This window comes from Notamacropus eugenii, chromosome 1 (genome assembly GCF_028372415.1).
Source record: "Notamacropus eugenii isolate mMacEug1 chromosome 1, mMacEug1.pri_v2, whole genome shotgun sequence".
In the NCBI taxonomy this organism is placed as follows: domain Eukaryota; kingdom Metazoa; phylum Chordata; class Mammalia; order Diprotodontia; family Macropodidae; genus Notamacropus; species Notamacropus eugenii.
In genome coordinates, this window is record NC_092872.1 from 594756620 (window position 1) to 594773500 (window position 16881).

Sequence of the window (16881 nt, forward strand, 5' to 3'; positions counted from 1 at the left end):
GTAATTAGGTTGCAGTTGACTACCGGCATAGAAGTATTTCCTGTGCTCAACTCTGGGCAATTGTACACAGGCATACTATATTATTTTAACTATATATTTTATACTATATACTATATATTTTAACACACCTGTAATTCATCTGATTTGTAGACGAGTATGTGAGTTATAAGAGGTCTCCTCCTCAGACTTCTAAGCATAGGGATCATGGTTTATACTCCCTCAAACTTTTTCTAACTCAAACATTATGTTTAATAGAGAAAAACAGGGGTAAGGCATTTATGTTGTTATCGTTTTGATGTTCTGGACCTGAATATTTTCTCTTCTCTTTCAGGCCATGTACATGTTCTATGCTTTGGCCATTGTGTGTGATGACTTCTTTGTCCCTTCCTTGGAGAAGATTTGTGAAGTAAGTATCTCTCTCTCTCTCTCTCTCTCTCTCTCTCTCTCTCTCTCTCTCTCTCTCTCTCTCTCTCCCTCTCTCCCTCTCTCCCTCTCTCCCTCCCTCCCTCCATTTCTCTCTCTCTCCCTCTGTCTCTGTCTCTCCCTCCCTCCCTCCCTCCCTCTCTCCCTCTGCATGGATAGTCAAGTAATTTACTTAACTGTTTTGCCCCAAGGTTCTAATGATAGTACCACTTGAAAGGAAACCTTCCTGTTTCTGTTGACTTAATTTGGGGCCTTGGTACATGGCATACACTTCAGTTATTTCTAGGAAGGCTTCAACCAAAAGACAAATTGGCCCCTAAATTTGGGTGAAACTACCACAAAACTACATTTGCCATTTTCGTGTCGTATAATATAATCCTTTTCCCCATCTCCATTTCCTCCTCCTTTTCCTCCTTCTCCTGTAACCCTCTTTTGTGGCTTCATACAGGTCTTTATAAAGTCTGAAACTTTCAGACACAGGTTTCTCTCACTCTTTTTCTCTCTGTATGTATATATAATTCTCAAAGCAGAAGCTAGAAAAAGATAAGATGAAAGAGTTGGGAATAAAGACCAGGAAAAAAAAGAAGATGTTAGAAGTCATCACAATAAGAAGGATACTGAATACCAAGTTAAATCGCTTTAATCAAAAAATATTCACCATATCTGCAACTCTTTCATTCTGTCTCCCCTTTCATCTCCCTTGTACATTTTGAAATTCAATTCCCTTTATCTGGGAGCTCTGTGGCATTTTTTTAAATTCAGAATCCCATTTGGGAAAAGGGATTTTTCTCTCTTGCACCTCCAATCTGGAGCTCCTTTTGTGGTTTCTCTAAAATGTGGGTCCCCCAGAGAACGAAACTGTTTTAAAAAATCTAGTTACTTATTGTTTAAAATCTAGCCTGAACTTTTTTAAAAGGCCTTATTGTTAATATAATAACAAATAGCATTTATATGACTCTTTAAGGTTTGCAAAGCACTTTAGAAATATCATTTCAATTTTTTCTTCACAACAAAACTGGGAGACAGGTGCTGTTATTATCCTCCTTTTACAGATGAGCAAGCTGGGGTGAATTGGCTTGCCCAGAGATACATAGCTAACAAGTGTCTGAGGCCATATTTGAAAACAGGTCAATCTGACTCCAGATTCAGACCTTGATCTACTATACCATAGCCAATATTACTAATAATTCTTCACTGATTTCCTACTCCATGACTCATTGTGGAATGAAAGTAACCCTGGGGCCTTGAATGCTCTGCCTGCCCCTGGAGCTCAAGTGTTGGTAGATTCCTCCCCCAGAAAACCTTCTAAAAGGTACAAAATGATGGCATATATGTCTAAGAGGCTCATTATCAGGAAGATTGTAGGGTAATTAATACTTTAGCAGCTCTTAAAGTCCATCTAATAAGTTATGGCAATATTGTGATTTGGGTCTGTAGAAGGAATACTCACCATGAAGAAATGACAGATCTTTGAAGTACTAATCTGGAACCTGGGTTCAGAAGGATAATTTAATCAGTGTAGAGAACTTTTAATATGGAAACCTCCCCACCCAAGCTCATATGAGTCATTTGGTTGAAATTTACAATCTTTGAGAGTTGCCTAGGTCACATGGCTAGTACATGTCAGAAGTTGGATTTGAACCCAGGTCTCCCTGACTCTAAGACCAGCCCACTTTCTACCATGGTAAATATCCTGCTGCCTCTCTTAAGTAACAATAATAATAGCCACAACAGGAATTCACATATAGGATTGCAGAGGGATTGTTCGTGTAGATCTATGCAGAGAGGTGAGAAGCTTATATACCTAGAGGTGAAAGGGAATTAGGGTCACTTGTGGGTCAGTTAAGTGGCTCCACAGACAGTATGCTGGACTTGTGGTCAGGAAGATGAGTTCAAATACTACTTCAGATACCTAATTAGCTGTGTGACCCTGGGAAAATCACCTGACCTCTCAGCCTCAGTTTCCTCATTTGTAAAATGGGGATAATAGCATCTATCTCGCAGGATTGTTGTGAGGATCAAATGAGATGATAAATGTAAATCTCTTTGCAAACCTTTAAATGCTGTATAAATACCATTATTACTTAATTACAGAAAACTGACGACAGAAGAGGCTATGACTTTAATCAATTAAGAAGCATTTATTAAGTGCCTACTATGTACCAAACATTCTGCTAGGAACTGAAGCCAGTACACAGTCAAAAACGAAAATAGTTAATGCCTTCAAGGAATACAGAATCTAGGCAAGGAAGATACCATGTACATACACAGATAGGTGCAAAACAGATAGAAAGTGATCTTGAGGAAATTCTAGCAACTAGGAGTTGAGAGGCAGGGAGGAAGGGGGCAGTCATGAAAGGCCTCATGAATAAGGTGGCTCTTGATGCCAAGCCTTGATGGAAATTTGGGATTCTGAGAGCTGGAGGTGAAGAAGGAGTGCATTCCAGACATGGGTCTTAGAGGTTTTTAAGTGGCAAGTATAGGATTCAAACTACATGTGTGATTCCAAGATCAACTCTCTTTCCAGAACGAGGAGGGATAGTGTCCACGCCATTTGGGGTACCATTTTTCTGATGAGAACCCTCAGTAAATAGGAACATATTTTGTGAGCAGAGACAACATTTACTTAAGTGATTTGGAGACTTTTGATGATGCTTGCAAGTCTACCATCAAATTGTTTTACTCTTTTGTGTTCAAAATTATTCCCCTCTTTCCCTTGTCATTGTCTTTTGAAATGAAAGTCTGGGGAGGGATCCCTAGCATTCTGATGTGAATCTATCAACTTTTTTTTCTTTTGAATTGGGCCAAGTTATCAGCCTCAGAACACTGGGCATCTGGGAGGGAGGAAGCATTGAAAAGAGAGAGAGGAGAGAAAAACGGAGAGTTGTAGGGGACCTCAAACACTTTATCAACCACATAGTTTTACCAGGTTTTCCCTTTTTAGGTGACACTTTGCCAGAAAATAGGCAAAGTGGAGAGAGGAAAACAAGAGAACAGAAGGGGTCAGCCTTAGTCATGTTTTCCAAGGCACCTTGCCCTGCCTGCTTGTCCCCCAATATTCTAATCCAATATTGTATGAAAATGATTACAACCATGGTTTGTTTTGGTTTGTTTTGTTTTGGTTTGGGTTTTTTTGGCCATTCTAAAGAGAACTGCTATGACTTCTCTGACCTGTCAGGAAAGTTGAAGAAACATTAGACATGTGAATTTGTGGGTGGTAGGGAAAGAAGTTTACATCTGTATATGCCTATCTATGTTTATGACTCTCTGAAAATGTGGGGCCAATTTTTATCCAGTTACATTTTCTCACAAGATTATAGGATTGAGACAATGGCCGCCTAAGGGGGCTTTTCCACCTAGAACCATGTCTCGTGTCTCTTGAAGTTCACAGCCCATGTGGGAGAGGAGGCTGGCCTTGGGCAACTAGGAGAAAGACAATTTTCAGTTTGAGGATAGTTGCATTGTGGAGGAGAGAGGATGGGATCAATACCCTTCATCAAAGCACAATGTGAGTGACTCAAAACCTGTAGCATCTGATACAGGAAAGCTAGTATCAGGGAAAATGGGTGGGAAGATGAAAAAGAAAATCAGAAAGTACAGCAGAAGGGAGAGAGTAGATAGAAAGTCTTGGAAGCATGAGGTAAAACCCATACAGTCTCAGTTGTGAGATTAGTATTAAATACCTGTGATGTGTGAAGTTCAGTAAGAGGTAAAGTGGTCTAAGGATGAGCTCCTCAAGAAGCTTAGTCTAAGGGAGATAAGAGATGTGCTTCTAAAAAGGTGTGCTTATACTGTTGTAATAAATGTTTGAAAAGTGGCATAAATAATTTACATTTCGAGGTGATCAGGGAAGGAGGAGGTCACTTTGAGCAAGTAGAGACATCACAGAGGATGTGGCACTTGGCCCAGCCGTGGCAGAAAAGATACAGAGAGGCACAGAGCAGAGGGGAGAAGGGAAGGCTCCAAAGACTCAGGCTGAAGCATGACTCTGGCTTCTAGAGCAGGTCACATAACCTCTCTGGACCTGTTGTACTCATCTGGAAAATGGGGATAATAATACATGTCCTACTAACCTTATAGGGTGAGGGGCAATTTAAATTATACATGTGTATACACACATGAATAGGTGTATATTATATATATATATACATGTATATGGATTTGTGTAGTGTGTGTGTATGTAGCTTTGTGCTCATCTTTGTTACACATAGTAGAATAAATGTCTATTGAATTGTTGAATTGAAGATATAATTATTATATGTGTATATAATATACACATATATGTATTTGTGTAGTGTGTGCATGTGTAGTTTCGTGTTTGTCTTTGTTACACATAATAGACACAGAATAAATGTCTATTAAATTGGTGATTTGAAGATATAATTATTATCAGTGTGAACAAAGTCACAGAGTTGTAATTGTGCAATATGTAGAGAATGCAGACAGGTCATTCTGGGGAAGGAAGGAAGGAAGGACAGGAGGAAGGGAGGAAGGAAGGATGGGAGGAAGGAAGGAAGGATGGGAGGAAGGAAGGAAGGAAGGGAGGATGGGAGGAAGGAAGGAAGGAAGGATGGGAGGAAGGAAGGAAGGAAACATGGAAACATTTATTTAGTGTTTAATATGTTCCAGGCACCATGCTGAATCATTCTTTGCAATTATCTTATTTGATGGTCAAAATAGCCCTGGAAGGGAGGTGTTATTATAATCTCCATTTTACACTTGAGGAAACTGAGGCTGATAAAAATTATGAACTGGCCAAAGTCTTAAATCTATAAGTCATACAGTTAGTGTCAAAGGATTAATATGAACTCAAAGTCTTCCTGATTCCGTGTTCATCTACTCCACCACCCATTGTCTCAAAGAGATAAGGTTGCTAAAATAGATTAGGGATCTTGCTGTGGAGAGTCTTAAAAACAGACTAAAGGATTTGGACTTTATTAAAGGTTCTTGAGAAGGGAAATGGTGTTGTATGACTGAGGTTAATTAGTAATGTGTGAGCTCTCTTAGGGACCACTAGGTGATGGAGTGGATAGATTCATCTTCCTGGCAAATCTGATCTCAGACTCTTATTAACTGTGTGACCCTGGGCAAGTCACTTAGCCCTGTTGGCCTCAGTTCCTCATCTGTAAAATGAGATGGAGAAGGAAATGACAAACACTCCAGTATGTTTGCCAGGGAAACCTCCAATGGGGTCATGAAGAGTCAGATACAATCAAAAAACAATTGAACAAGTCAAGCTCTTGCCAATCAGAGCTTAAAAGAGATATTAGAACAGACTGCCAAACTCTTGTAAGCCACATTGGCTTTCCATGTTTGATGACTACTTTTATGTAATCTTCTTCTCTGGGCTAAAACCTGGGTGTCTCCATCCCCCTTCCTGTAGCCTTGCCCCTCAGCCTTACAGATTTCTCACCTCCACCTTAGACCATGAAGACCCACTCTTTGCAGAGTATGATGCCCATGTTCCACCAGCGGTAAGACCTCAGGTCTCCCAATCTACAAGCCTAGTTAAGGATCACTGCTTAATTGTTATCAATCTAGTGTTACCGTTGCTCACCCTTGATAGTGGAGAAATAAAATACAACCAGAAAGTGGCTGAATTTGGGGAAAGGACCTCATGGCTTCCAGGGTCTAAAATATACTTGTTGGAAATTTGATATTTACTCATTTTCAGTGAATTGCTTCTGTACCAAGAATGGCTGTTTGCCATATTTATTTATGGATCAAATGGGTGAAATCATATGTCCTCCAATCAAAGCAAATGTCTTAACAAGCTCTCTCCCATACGAGTGTCCTTCCTAATCAGCAATAGGTTTCAGTTAATACATAGTTTTAGCTGGGAAACATAGGCTATAGCACTGACGGTTGATACCAGATAATATGCTGTACCAGATAACCTATGTGCATCATTGGTATTGGAGTGTAGTGTTTCAGGACTGGAGGGAGAACAAATAGGGGTAGTCCAGAGGGGGTGTCTCCACAGTCCCCATTTTCAAACTTTCCTCAGTATTGTTCTCCAAGTCTACTTTCAGTAACAATGTAGGAACACAACCCTCCTTTGCAACCCTGGCATGTTTCCAGAGGGCACCAAGATCAACATTTGCCAGGACATTGGCTTAGTAGAAGAATTGGACCTAAGTTAGTAAGAACAGTTAGGGAAAGCATAGTATTGTGCCCAAAGTGAAAAGCTGAGTCCTCTCCTCAGTTCTGAATATGCTGATCTCAATGAGACATCTTCCCATTTCCAATACCTGTGAGATATTGTCAGCAGTACTCACTCCAACCAAGTACTGATCTACATTTTTCCATGATGGGCTTAGTAGTCAGTGCCAGGATGAGGCATTTGTGAGCCTTTTATTAAATTATTATTAATTTAATAATTAAAATAATTAATTTTAATTATAAAATTAAAAATTTTATATCCACTGGAAGCTTCATGCCTCCTTATCACACTGGTGACTTGACTAATCACAAAATATTTGCAGTCTATGCCTTTCCCTTAACTGCCCCTCATGCCTGGAGTGTTCTCCTTCTCCACTTCCACTTCTGGTTTCCTTGTCTTTCTCCAAGACTCAACTCAAATCCCACTTTCTGCAGGAGACCTTTCCCTGCCTCTAGACCCCATTCCTTCCTTCCTGCAGGATCTTCCCTCTGAGATCATCTCCCATTTTATGTTGCATTTATCTTGTACGTACAGAGTTGTTTGCATTTTGTCTCCCCCATTAGACTGTAAGTTCCCTGAAGGCAGGGGCTGTTTGTTTTTGCCTTTCTTTGTATCCTCTCTGTTTAGCAGCATCAGGTGCTTAATAAACACTAATCACTGTCTAGATTTCTTCAAAGCAGGGCTCAGGTGGCATCTTCTTCAAAAGAAAAAGATGCCACTTCTGATCCTACTAGTTGTTCCTGCTCATGTCCTCTTGAAAGTGACCTATATACTTTATATTTACTCAGCTGTGTACTTGTAACCTTTCAGTAGAATGTAAGTTCACTGAAGGCAGAGATAATTTTTCATTTTGTCTTTAAATCTTTCAATTTAAATCTGTACCTCTTTAAATGCCTATCACAGAGATTCTCAGGTAGCGAGTCTTTGATAAATATTTGTTCGGTTGATTAATTCTGTGCCTGGCAGAATAGAATCTTCTGACATTAAAAAATTGGCTTTTAAAAAAAAAATTGGCTTTTAAGTATTTCCTGATGGATTTCCCTGATGATGCTTTGGGGAATTGTCTCCTGAACTGCATCTCCCCAACATCAGGACCTGGGGAACTATTGGGCCTCCAGTGAAGTCACTGACTTGTTCTGAGGTTTAGGGGGGTCTTCATTTTAAGGTTTTCAGGTTCTCATACATAGCTTGGCCTCCACATACATACTCTTCATCAGATATGTCCTGATAAATATTTAAAAACTGAGTTCTCCTGGAGGAAAGAATGTATGTACACATACTTTAAGTTTAATCTTCATTATTAACACTTTCTTACCTCTAGACAATCAGAAAAACAAAAAATCAAGACCTGATTTCTAGAGATAGCAGATTTCTGAAGTGTAAACGCTAACCCTGAAAATTTAACAATCTCTCACAAGTGGTTATAGCGGACTCCAGTAAATCCTTTCTCCTAACGTTATTCAGTGTTTTCCCCTTCAGCAGATCATCATAGCTCAGAGTCAGGTGTTCAAACTAAGTGGAAAAGGATTCAGCTGAGAAGGTTGGGATGTTTTCCCTGAGGGATTTCCAGGATGAGGGAAAAGAAGGCACTCACTATCCTGTAATTCAGGCTTTTGGTGGGAGTTATTACAAAGACTGCTGCCCACAACTCTTTAGCTCTTTCCAAGCAAGTTACAAAGAAGAGGGCAAGTTTGTCTGAAACTGAGATCCAGATGCAACTTCGAGGCTTTCTTCTTATTCAGATTTTCTTCCAAGAAGCTCTGTGTGTTTGTGTGTTTGTGTGTGCGTGGTGTATAAAAAGCTGTAGAATGGGTCATAAACATGGAAAAATTGTTGATTGGAACTCAGAGCTTCCTGATTCCAAGTCTAGAATTTTACCCACTGGGTCACTTAGTTGCCAATAGTCCCCCAGCTCTTTATGTGGCTCTTTCAATGTGTTTTTTTCTATTTTTCCTCATTTCTGTTTGCCAACCCCCTCTTTCCTCTTAGTTTCTACCTCGGATGTATCATTCTCTGTCCCTTTATATTTCATAGTGAAAGAGTCAGGACACAGTCTACCATTGATTAATAATGTTGATAATATGAATAAGAAGCCAGTTGTGCTGAAGTTGGTCATTTCCCCAAACCCTTTCCCCAGGCTACCTTCTCCCTGTCTGCTAAGTATTTCTGGTATTGTTTCTTTTTTTTTGTTTGCTAAGTTGTTCTGAGGTCCCCAACCCAATTCTCCATTCTTATCCTCTTCCTACCTCTCTGAGTCTTAATGAAAAATTATTTTATCATGGCATAAAAGTATCAAAAATACAAAAACTTTGAAAAATGTGCCTTAATATTTTAATATGCCCCCTGTGTGTTTCACTTAGATGATTGCCCATTTTTTCTACCTTTTATCCTAATGATCAGGAACTAATTGATGGCTTTTCTTGTGCTCCTCTTCAGCGCCTTCATCTCAGTGAAGATGTGGCTGGAGCCACTTTCATGGCAGCTGGAAGCTCGGCTCCTGAGTTATTTACATCTGTTATAGGTAAATTCTCTTACTGTTGTTTTGGTCTGGACCTAGCATGGCAATGCCAGCCTCCACTTGTGAAATATCTTTAAACAAAAGCAGACTAGTATATTCGGTAGCTTATAATCCCCTCCCCTCTCCTCTCTTCTCCTCTGTGTTCTACCCAGGGGAAGGTACACTCCAAGACCAAAAGATGCCTTTTTTCCTTTGGGTTTACTGGCTACATTTCTTGCTCACAGATCAAGCCTTAAACCCAATTCACTCTGAAGCTCATAGAGTGGAGAACAAGTCCCCACCCACCTAACACAGAGTGCATATAATTACTAAATAGTAATTGTTTCTCTTTTACCCAGGAACCCTGAGGGTCTTCCCCTTCCAGTTCGATTTTTTTTTTTTTTTATTAAAGGGACATCCCTTGAGTAACTACTTAAAGAAGCCCATTCACTGAATGGGTTTATCTCACTCAAAGTGACAATGTGATAAGACCGTAGCCTAGAAGAGCCAGGGTCTCACATTACATCCTGGGCCATCTCCAGTCTTCCTGATGAATATCAGGCCCCTGGACCCAGATGGCTCAGGAGAAGAAAGTGAGGCTGGTGACTTTGAACAGCGTTCCCTCACTCAAATCAAAGTCAACTGCAAGTCATGTCATCATCTTCATGTCATGGTCCTCTTCAAGAACAAAGGACAAACACAAACTCCTAAAGAGCTGCATGGGGCTCTGTGCCCAGGGTCCCATAGCTACAGGCTGTAAGAGGCAAAATTTGGACCCAGATCTCCTAGTTCCAAGACCAATCCACCATCTGTTATGGTGTACTTGCTCTTCTAAGTAATTAAATGATTATATATGACTATGTGATGATATAACTCACCAGCCCTTCTCTCTATAATGCCATGAATGGGGGACAAGTGGCAACATAGCTGCCTTTGAGCATTGATGGGTTGGAATTTTCACTAATAATGAAAGGGATACCCCTAATACCCTAGTAACTTCTTTTAAGACTAATTGTATACCAACCTGAAGGTTTAGAAGTGTGTGAATATCCAAGTGAGCTATGGTGAGGCAGGTCATCTATGGTGGGTGGGGACCAACAGCTCCCCTTTGTTTTTTGCATTTTTTTTGTTTGTGGGTAAGCTAACATTATTTGACTTTGCCTCATAAAGAGTTCTGATGATTCTGTATAGTGATTCTGTTTTGCTGCACAAGAAAAACCTCTCTAGCATATCCTCCTAAGTTATGTATGTTTTCTATAAATACCAAAGAAGTATCAAAATTATGAACTTAAGGGCTGAGAGGATCTACATAAAGTAGTTTTTAATATACTTTCATTTAGTTCATTAAATATTTCCCAGTAATGTAAAAAAATTTACATATTCACATGTTAAAATTTTGAGTTCCAAATCTCTCCCTCTTCCTTGAGAGGGTAATCAATTTAATATCTATTATACATGTGAAGTCATGCAAAGCATATTTTCACATTAGCCATGTTGCAAAAGAAAACAGACAAAAAAAGTCAAACATTATGTTTCATTCTGCATTCAGAGTTCATCAGTTCTATCTCTGGAGGTAAACAGCATTTTTCATCATGAGTCCTTTGGAATTATTTTGGATCATCGTCTTGATCAGAGCAGCTAAATCTTTCCCAGTTGATCACTGTTATACAATATTGCTGTCACTGTGTACTTTGTTCTTATCCTGCTCACTTCACTTTGTATGAGTTCATATAAGTCTTCCCAGGTTTTTATGAAACCATATTTAGCATTTCTCATAACACAATAGTACTCCATCACAATGATATAGCTAAACTTGTTCAGCCATTCACCAATTGATGGGATAGCCATCAATTTCTAATCCTTTTCCACTACAAAAGTAACTGCTATAAAATAATTTTGTACAAAAATGTTCCTTTCCCTTTTCTTTGATCACTTTGGGACACTGACTTGTAGCTGCTGAGTCAAGGGGTATTCACAGTTTTATAGCCCTAAGAGCTCTGTTTGTGAAGTCAATTAAGAAGGTTGAATGACTTGGGCTTTTTTTTTTCAGGTGTTTTCATCACAAAAGGGGATGTGGGTGTTGGAACCATAGTTGGCTCAGCTGTCTTCAATATTCTCTGCATCATTGGTGTCTGTGGGCTTTTTGCTGGGCAGGTAAGACAAGAAGCTGGACTATCATGGGAAGACTTACTATTTCCTTAGGAGTTCAAAGAGATGAGGAATTTTAACCAAAGATCTGGTCTGTCAGGACTAAGACCCAATGTTCTCAGTACATGTCAAGTGATGTCAGCTTATTGATGTTCCAGATTCCAAACCTGGTCAGTCATTCAGCTTAACCCAGACTAGAAAGCAGTAACTAGTTAACATTTTTTCCTCCGTCTCAGCGAGTTATTTTGAAACTCCATTCACACCCAAACTATGGCTTCATGCTAGTTTGTTCAGGAACTGGTTTGAATTGAACTGAATGAATCAGAACTATTTCAGACAAAGTTTCATAGGAAAGGAAGTGAACTGAAACAAAATGTGTCCTACTAAACCCAATCCTCAATAGCCTTTACCCAAGTCTCAGTCACTTCCTTTAGCTGTCTCTTGTTTGCATATTGATTGTTCATTTCATTAAAATTCCTACTATGCCTTGGTATTTGCCTTAAGTGAGTTTGGAACAACAAATAGTATATATTTTCAATGGGAAAAGTTCTGTGGGCTTTGTATTTCAGTCATGACTGTGCATGGATCTCTGATACCTATGTACCTTTTGTGAAGTTGTAGGGCATTTCCTAGAAGCAAGCATACAAGAAAATTAAGAGGCTCGTTTAATGATGGGTGATACCAATAGATGGTATCAGTCTGGACCCAGGGTGTTCTAATAAGTGTTTAACAACTGAAGCTTTGAAATATTTTTTTAAAGTGTGCCCAAAAGACACTTTTAAGTTTAAACTGTATTATTAAAATTTTCCCCACCACTTTTCAAAACCTAGGCAATCAATAAAAGAAATAAATCCCTAATTTGTAGCATTTGCTGATTTAAGAAGTGTAAGGGCTTATGTGAAAATTTAACAGTGGACTCTCAAGGGCTGACCAGAGCTGGTTACAGCATGCTCGTGGTCTTATGTTAGGAACAGAGAAAGTCAATTTAGCTAGATCACAGAGAATGGGAGAGAGAGAGTAATGTCCAAAGAGGTTGGAAACATAGTTTGGGATAAGGTTGAAAAGGAATTTAAAAGCTTAAGTTTATATTTTATCGTAGGGGTGATGAGGAACCACTAGAGTGGACTGAGTAGGGGAGTGACAGACATGACCAGATTTCTGCTTAACGAAAATCTCTTTAGCACCAGAGTGTATGTAGGTAGTCACTATTGGATGGAGGCATGGATGGAGAGGCTGTTGCCTTAATCTAGATGAGAGATAATGAGAACCTGAATTAAGATGATAGGTAAGTGAATAGAAAAAGAAAGGGTCAGATGTGAGAACCCTTGTAGAGGTAAAAATAGCAAGATTTACCAACTGATTGGATTTGTGGAATGAGGGACAAAGTAAGACATGGCATTGCAGAAGGATGGCATCCCAGGCATGAATAATAGCATGAGCAAAGCCACAGAAGCAGTAGATCCAAGGATATGTAATGGGGATGCCAAATAATCCAGTTTGGAAGAAAGAAATTTGAGATAAATAAAGTATGTATTGCATGGCAACAGATCATGGAAAACCTTGGATGCCAAATTAAAGAATTTGAACTGTATTCACTAGGCCATAGGAAGCTAACACTGAAGTACTTGGAATATCTGATTAATAATGTGTAGACTACCTCATAAAAAGGGTAAGTTGCTCTTAGGGAACATTGTTGACTCAGTCATGGTGACTTGTTGAGTCACTTTGCTCTTACTGGAGCTCTCACTTCTAGGTGGTGCTGAAAATGCTCTGATAAATTCTTCCCTATCCCGCCCCCATCCTCCTTTTCTACACTCCAGGAGGATCATCATTCTCCTACTTCACCTTCAACATCCCCCTTCCTTGTTTCAATATATTTGCATAACATATTATGATTTTCAAGTTCAGTGATTATTTTCCATTAATTACATTTGAGGTTGGCTGCCTCTTGGTGAGCTGGATAGAGACACTTTCATCTGAGCAAAGTCAAAGTCATCTCCAGATGCCCCTACAGGATATGAACATAGAATTTTGGAGTCAGAATCCCTGGAGGGGTTCCTGTAGGTAAAGAGCTAATGGTCCCACAGCCAAGGAGTGTAGAGTTCTGTCAGCTTCTCTTTTGGAGAATGAAACTTCTAATCTTTGAGGCTCTTCTGTTTCCTGACCTCTGCCTCTCTCATCTTTTATCCCTAATCTTAGAGGTAGTCTCACTTTGGGACCATTTGTTGTTTCCTAAAGACACAACTGGAGCAAAAGGAAAAATATTCATTCTTGTTCTTGGTGCTTTTCACAGTTGACTTACCCAAAGCTGTGTTTGGAATTTTCTCATAGCTTTCAAAGATTGATAGTCAAGTCCTGAAGGAGAGTTTGGTTTTATAAGCATTATCTTAATTAGCACTGTCACTATTAGTAAGTGCAATTATTAGCCTTGTCATCATTAGTTTTGTGATTAGTTGGTTATTCATTTATACCTGGAATCCAACTCAAAAGCAAATCTAAAACAGAGAGGAAATGATGTAAAGAAATTAAACAAATGACTTGAAAGTGTCTTCCAAATGCCATCCAAATCAATGGATTGGCTCTGATGCATTTATAATTTATAATTCATTGACAGCACATTTTAATTACTGCCTTGGCAAGAAGCCTTGCATAAAACAGATTGATTGCTAGATTTCTTGGTCAATGCTTTCTGTTTCTTATCAAGGTTTTTCTTCTCTCTCCCTAGACCCATAATGTCATAGAGACCATATAGATATTATATGACATACCAATTTGCTTGTATCTGTGTGGGTGAATATGTGTCAACTCTTCCTTCTATGAATTATTTCTCCATGCCCACTTAGAGGTTTCCCAGAAAATTCACTTTCATTTGCCAGAACCTCAATATGACCCCTGCAGAAACACTTTATTTTTATAATACATCCACCTCTACTTCTCCAGGCTTGAAACAACCTATAGATGTTCTCCAAAAGACTGTAGGAAATATACCCTAATAAACCTTACCCATGTTATATTCATTTCTCAATAAATCTTTCCAATAAGCTCATAGGACTCAGAGTTAGAAAGTACCATGGAGGTTCTCTCATCTATCCCTCTCCTTTTACAGATGAGAATACCAAGAACCAAAATGGTTGAGTGACCTGTCCATGGTTATCCCAGTAGAAATAGCAGAGCCAATATGTGAACTCTCAGTAAGGATCAAGATCTCATTTCACCATTTTACAGATGAGCACCCTTTGTCTCCACCTCTACCCAGTGATATCACAAAGTGGAGCACAAACTCCGACAGGCCTCAACCTATAAAACTCCATCTCTGGACCTTCCTTCTTGTAGCCTCACTCCATAAGAATTGAGTGGAAGTATTCCAACTCAAGGGCAACCTAGAACGCAAGGGCAAGTTAGAATGCAGCTTCATGTTGTATTTTCTTTGTGAGGAGGAGAAGAGACAGTATTATAAAGCGAAAATCACACCAAGGGAGGGAACTTTGCTGTCACTAGCTCTCAGAAGCAGAGGACAAATATTGGCTTTCTGTGCCATCTCATCAGTGGGAGAACAACTCAGAAATAAATGAGATAACACTACCTTACATCATGTGGGTGGCATCTGTTTCACTATAATATTGCCACTGATGACTGATCTCAGAAATTGGATTTGTCAACTGCACTGAACCAGCCTCTAACCTGTGGATGACCAGAGCTGAACATAGGAAGCCAGACACAAGAGAATCAGGAATCAAATAGAAGTTTAATTTCAAAGTGAGGAAAATGGCTTGCAAGGAAGGACGCATGTGCCATGCCACACCCTCCCCACCCCCCAGGGGTAGACCCACTTTAGCGTGGCTAACCCTTGATACTTACACCAATGGTTGTGCAGTGAGCTGTATCCTTGACAATGAGGGGTAACAGCAACAGTGGGACAAGTTTGATTCATAGCAGGGCCTTGTGATCAGAACATGTCTGAACTTGTCCAGTACATGTCTGGGCTTTCCCTGTGCTTGTCTGAGCTCAGAGAACACCCAGTGCTGGCCAAAACAATACAATAATTACATGACTTTGCCAGAGGGTGAGACCATGCAGAGAGTGAGTGCAAAGGATTGTTGCTATGCCAAGCTCAGGGCACAGCTTGCTTGCTGGTCCTTAGCTCTGGAAAACAGGGTGTCTCCTAATATCTTGACAAATTAATTAATAAATCTAATCTTTGTTTTCTCTCAGCTTTGTTATTTATCTCATTGTACATTTTCATTTGGTCATAAAAATTGCCATTGGAGTCCTATATACTTTTTTTCAAATGCATTCTACTGTGTTGGACTTCATACAATTAGATAGGTTATCCATTGGAAAATAAAGCAAACAGACTGTAAGCTCTGTGTCCCCATCTAAATTAAAGATTTGATTGATTCAGTATAATTCAATATCTGTTGCCTTTGCAACTTGCAAACATGCCAAAGGTCCTGTGTTCACCTACACTATTCTGGATGTGAATGAAGGAGGAAGACTGTAACTGAGTCCTCAAAGCAAACTCAAGGGATGGGTTCTTCAGGCCATCATGGAGTAGCAGCAGGATTGCAGTCTTACAAATTGGTTTCCGAAGCAAAAAGAAAAATGCTGCATCTCTTAATACAACGTCATTCTAGTGTTTGTTAGTCATGAATTTGCATGTTAAATTCAAAAATCCTTCATATTGGCTATCTGAAATATAAAATTATGTGCTCAGATTCAGTATTTAGGGAACAACACGTTTAATATCCGTTACCACATTACAAAATCAATCATTTGCTCTGATTACAGATTAGGAGTTCAGTCTGTTTGTTGTCATTGGCAGATGATTCATGCTTCTGGTGGGAAGTTCAGAAGTCAAAGTCATTGGCATTACAGGAATTTTCTTGCCCTTTGTTGAAAATTTCCAACCTTGGCCTTTCTTCTTAATTTGCCATATCCTCACAGGCAAAAACACACAAAACCCGAGAACATCCCCCACTTCCCTGCTGTGTACCTACAGAGGTCATATATCTGCACATGCCTTAGACTCAGGAACCTGCAGCTTTGAGGCCACATATGACCCTCCAGGTCCTCAAGTGTGGCCCTTTGACTGTATCAAATCCCCACCACTGCTTGAGCCTTCGCCTCTAGCTCAAAGTCATCCAGTTTAAATGTGCAGTCACGAGCATTAAGTTAGAGATTAAGAACATTGCTATAAGGGCATCTTTCTTACCCAAGGAGTGCTTTGTGTGATTTGAAGGATTCTCTTTTCTGCTCTAGATTTCTTCGTGTCACCAACATACCATTCTTTTGAACTCCTCTTAATTCTCGTTGCTTCCATCTATTGAGTATCTCCTCATTTGTCCTGAATATAGCTTGCTTCGTACATATTTGTTTACATGTTGTTTCCCCCGTTAGATTACAAGCTCCTTGAGGTCAAGAACTAACTTTTGCCCCTCCATGCTTAGCTCAGGGTGTGGCATATAGTAGTCACTTAATAAGTGTTTATCAATTGATTGAACCCTCTGAGAAAACTTGGTGGGGGAAGAGAGAATGGTGATCTGTGAATATTTGTCTAGGAGGATTGTGTACAACAGGAAAGGAGGCTCTGGAAGGGGTTGAACTGCCCATATTTCCCCAAACAATAACTAAATTATCAGAGCTTTTACTT

General features: G+C 39.6%; 1 protein-coding gene across 2 annotated transcripts in view; it reads left to right on the forward strand.

Moving 5' to 3' along the window:
* The window catches only part of SLC24A3 (solute carrier family 24 member 3), a 769449-nt gene that overhangs the window by 538673 nt on the left and 213895 nt on the right, over positions 1 to 16881 (forward strand). For both annotated transcript variants that reach the window (XM_072634553.1, XM_072634554.1), the window contains exons 4-6: positions 332 to 406; positions 9023 to 9107; positions 11134 to 11237. In XM_072634553.1, the coding sequence (XP_072490654.1) occupies positions 332 to 406; positions 9023 to 9107; positions 11134 to 11237 (264 nt within the window). The remainder of the gene's footprint in view (positions 1 to 331; positions 407 to 9022; positions 9108 to 11133; positions 11238 to 16881) is intronic.